The following is a 4,187-nucleotide window of genomic DNA, read 5'->3' as shown; positions in this document are numbered from 1 at the left end:
CGGCTCGACAGCTGCCAGGAGATGCTGTAAGCGCTGCGTCTGCTGGCAAGGCTGGGGTTAACCCGGTGTACTCACACCCGGAGTAATCCAGGTAGGATAATTAGCACTACTGGACACACCAGAGTGCACACAAGTGTATCAGCCGGCTCCAGCCCATGCAGAGCAGCTGAACCTGGAACAGGGACAGATCCGCCGTAGGTATCCCCTGCGCCACCCCAGAAGCTGCAGTCAGAACTCTGCTGGATCCATCCGCCCTCCTCTGCCCGAGGAAAGGGCTGTGGCCACAGAAAAGCTGCTCTTCAAAGCCCAGAGAGCCCTAACGCTGCTCTCCCCAAGAGTCGCAGAGGAGGTACGCAGGGACACGCAGATTTAAACAGGTTTTATTCGTAAACTGGTCAGGGAAAGGAAATTCGCTGATATAAAAAAAGTCAGGTGAACTGACTTCAAGCCCGCTGACCCTTTCAGGCACGTTTACGAACTCACACCATGACTAGGAGAACACATCTCCACCCCTTTCACTTACCCCGGGTGTAATGAGTGTTGTATTTCAGAATCACGCTGCTGGAGCCAACCTGCAACTAGCGCTACCGAATCACGAGCTACACGTTACACAGACACCTTATGACATCGATCGGGAGGTACGACACCTCCCGCTGTTTGTACACGATGCGTGCAGCCCGTCGCAAACGACACGGTGCGCTTAATTAAACGGGTTTGTAATCGAGCTTGGACTCCAGCTTCTTGGAATCGGCCACTTTTCGAACGGCTTTCATGAAGTCCTCCTGCACCACGAAGTCGTGATCGGCGCGGATTGCAAACATGCCTGTGAGGAGGAGCGAGAATAAGCCGGTGGGGCGGTAGGACAGACGCTCAGCCAACAAGAGGAAAGATCTAAGCCGTTTTGGCATTAACCAAAAATGGAGAGTGAGGAAAATACCTGCTTCGGTACAGACATTTCTCAAGTCTGCTCCGTTAAAGCCATCGGAAAGCTTCACGATCGCTTCATAATCTGTTCGTAAAACACAATCACCGATTAGAAATCGACCCTCGCGTCCCGTTACGGATGCCAGCGGATTTCAGATCCGGCTGACAAAGAAACGCTTTGCTTTGGTTTCAGCACAAAGAGGTGGCTGATGAATTAAACTGACTGACCTCATCAGCTCTGTCACCCCTTTCATGGCAACAAACACATATCGCAGCCAACAGCTCGTGTGATATCGTTAAACCCCAAAGTTACTAACGTGTGGCTGCAACCCTGGACATGAAATGCAAGAGGAGCCACATCGAGGCAACGTTCTTATTCAAACGATGCAAAAAGCCCCAGAAAACGCCTCTCCAAGTGATCGTAACTGGAACAGGTCGTTATCTCAGGGTTTTAACGCGGTTCACGCCCCACCTTGCCAGCAGGTCCTGCCCTTCCTGCCAGCATCTCAGAAGGGTCTGGGGGCCCTTCCAGGGACCAACAGCGTTTTAAAGGCAAATCGTGAGCGCTGTTTGCTGGAGGAAAGCTCTGGGCTGCCACCGTGAAACTACGACTGTGCTCAGCCTCTGAACTCCCAAGTGAGTTTCACCATGACTTTTAAAGATTCTTTACTGCTTTCAGACTCCTGCAGGGACCATTTACCTTTGGGAGGGGGCTATGAAAATGCTGTTGATTTGCATTAAGCTTTTCCTTTAGAACAGGAACGGGAATCGTGTTGACTTTCCAGTTTACGCCTGTGTTCCATGAGTTTATATTCAGTTTTCCTTTGCAAAGGGAGACTTAGCAACAGCTCAATCAGGATGCTTTAAAAATCAGTAGAATTTTGAGAGGGGAAGTTGTGTGGCCGGTGTAAGAGTAGGAACTCGAAGGGCAAAGTCTTCATAACAACCCACCCTCTCACAGTTTTACAGACACAAGTAGGAAGCTTCTTACTTACCTATTTCACCGTGTTTAGTGATAGGACCTGCATGAATCTTCAAGATGTCTAGTCTGGCTTGTTCATTTGGTAGATCGATATCTAGGAAGAATTACAGCTTTAATAAAGACAGAAAAACCCCACGATTCACAGGGGTAACATCCTCCTTCCAGCCGCGGCCCAGAGCCTTCTGAGTAACTCACGGATTTTCCTATCCAGCCTTCCCGGCCGCAGAAGCGCAGGATCCAGCGTGTCTGGTCTGTTCGTAGCCATGATCATTTTAACTCTGTGCAGAGTATCGAATCCATCCATCTGGTTCAGCAGCTAACGGAAAACAGACGGTTGTTTTTAAACAACCCCAAACCTTCCCTGTATGATCACTGCACTTATTTTCTGCATATTTTCGCTGAGATGTAAAAGCGGTGAATATAAATCAGGAAAAAGAATGCTACGAGCTGTCTAGTGAAAGGCCACCAGCTCCCTGCACGTTCTATAAGCAATAAAAAAAGAGCTTAAGAGAGACACTGGAAACGTTCTGCCCAGACAAAAAAGTCTTGAGCAAAGCAGGGCTCAAAAGTGACAGGCTTGGCTGAAACAATGAGGCGGTGCCAGGACTGAAGGAGCTGGTCGTTGCCCAACACCGAGCAAACCGTTTGCATACACGGGCCAAGGAAGTTTCCCACTAGCTCCAGAATTCTTAATTATCACCAGTGGGTGTAAAATGCTCTTCACACCACCCAGTTTACCAGAGCAAGATTGTTATTTACTCAGAGAAAGTTCTACCACGCCGGGTCACAGCACAACCAATCCTGTCTGTGTTATTTAGTGTCAGGGATCAGACGCTCACCTCCATCAGAGTCCTCTGAATCTCTCTGTCCGCTGAGGTGCCTTCAGAGAAACGGCGACCACCTGCAGCACACCAAACTCATCAGTATTCTACTTTTGCCTCCAGGTAACAGTAAGTCTAAAGACAATTCAGGTATCCTTTTTGAACAGAGTGGTGGTGGCTCTTTAAAGAGTTAAACACACGCACGAACCACTTGTCCCTGCACGAGGGGACAGGCTGCAGCTTTATGGCTAATCTCTGGCCATCCTCCAGGCCTTACCGATAGCATCGATCTCGTCCATGAAAATGATACAGGGCTGGTGATCTCTGGCGTAATTGAACATCTCTCGGATCAGCCGTGCGCTTTCGCCGATGTACTTGTCCACTATGGAACTCGACACCACCTTGTGAGCGACAACAGAGAGGGGGAGTGAGTGACTGGGGCACAGACAGATTAAGCGTGAGGGCAGGAAATCAAACCACGCTACCTTGAGGAAGTTGCAGTCGAGCTGGCTGGCCACAGCTCTGGCCAACAGTGTCTTCCCCGTCCCTGGGCAGAGGAGAGAGAAGCTGTTTAATAGCCCCACGCCGCACGTACTGACTTAAAAAACAGAAAGAAAACCAAACAAACGTGGCTATCACCACAGTCTGAGGCACAACTTCGCACTCATCAGCCTTTCGTGAGACTCACCGGGGGGCCCGTAGAGCAAGCAGCCTTTCGGAGGGATAATTCCCACGCGCTGGAATAGCTCGGGGTTTGTAAGCGGCAGCTCTATCACCTGCCAAGAGACGGATAAACAAACCACGGCGCTGAGTTTTGAACCAGACTGGCAACCCCAGGGCACTGACGGTAGGTTGGGGTGTACCCACAGTGTGCTTCCCTAACAGCAGAGATAAAACATAAGTTGGAGAACGGTGCTTTGGTGTTTAGAATAACCTTTCTCTACTTTTGCGAGGCATGTGGAGCACACAACAATCCCTGTCACGGTCAGTTGGCGGCACAAGCTGCTCTTCCAACACCCACATTTCCAGCAGGCTTGTGCCACCCACCGCTCTCGCAGCCCAAACTATCAGCATTACTTCAGCAGCCTGCAACCATGCTGCTGTTTGCCACAAAGACAATGAAAAAGCTGGGAAACATGGAAACAATGTCTCAGAGTATTGGAAGATGGGGTCTGAGGTAATGAAACATGGAAAGCGCTGGTGTGGTAGGATGAACCTGCTGGAGTGGGGCCAGAGGAGCCCCAGCAGTGACCCGAGGGTGGAACCCTCTGCTGGGAGGAGAGGGGAGAGAGCTGGGGTAGTTCAGCCTGGAGCAGAGGAGGCTGCGAGGAGACCTGAGTGCAGCCTGTCAGTGCTGCAAGGGGTGTCCGAAAGCTGGGCAGGGGCTGGTCAGCAGGGGCTGTGGGGACAGGACAAGGGGGATGGTTCCACTGCCAGAGGGAGCGACAGAGCAGAGAGAA

General features: G+C 50.8%; 1 protein-coding gene across 1 annotated transcript in view; it reads right to left on the bottom strand.

Moving 5' to 3' along the window:
• Window positions 1-704: 704 nt before the first annotated feature.
• The window catches only part of PSMC6 (proteasome (prosome, macropain) 26S subunit, ATPase, 6), a gene marked incomplete at its 5' end in the record, with an annotated part of 5,583 nt that continues 2,100 nt past the window's right edge, over window positions 705-4,187 (bottom strand). The window contains 8 exons of the mRNA XM_010146156.1: window positions 705-823; window positions 938-1,009; window positions 1,920-2,000; window positions 2,102-2,222; window positions 2,746-2,807; window positions 3,005-3,128; window positions 3,213-3,274; window positions 3,416-3,503. Coding sequence (XP_010144458.1) covers window positions 705-823; window positions 938-1,009; window positions 1,920-2,000; window positions 2,102-2,222; window positions 2,746-2,807; window positions 3,005-3,128; window positions 3,213-3,274; window positions 3,416-3,503 — 729 coding nt within the window. The remainder of the gene's footprint in view (window positions 824-937; window positions 1,010-1,919; window positions 2,001-2,101; window positions 2,223-2,745; window positions 2,808-3,004; window positions 3,129-3,212; window positions 3,275-3,415; window positions 3,504-4,187) is intronic.

Source organism: Buceros rhinoceros, unplaced genomic scaffold, assembly GCF_000710305.1.
Source record: "Buceros rhinoceros silvestris isolate BGI_N320 unplaced genomic scaffold, ASM71030v1 scaffold11632, whole genome shotgun sequence".
Lineage (NCBI taxonomy): Eukaryota > Metazoa > Chordata > Aves > Bucerotiformes > Bucerotidae > Buceros > Buceros rhinoceros.
Note: the sequence above shows the minus strand (reverse complement) of the source record. Positions and strands in the feature narration are given on the sequence as shown.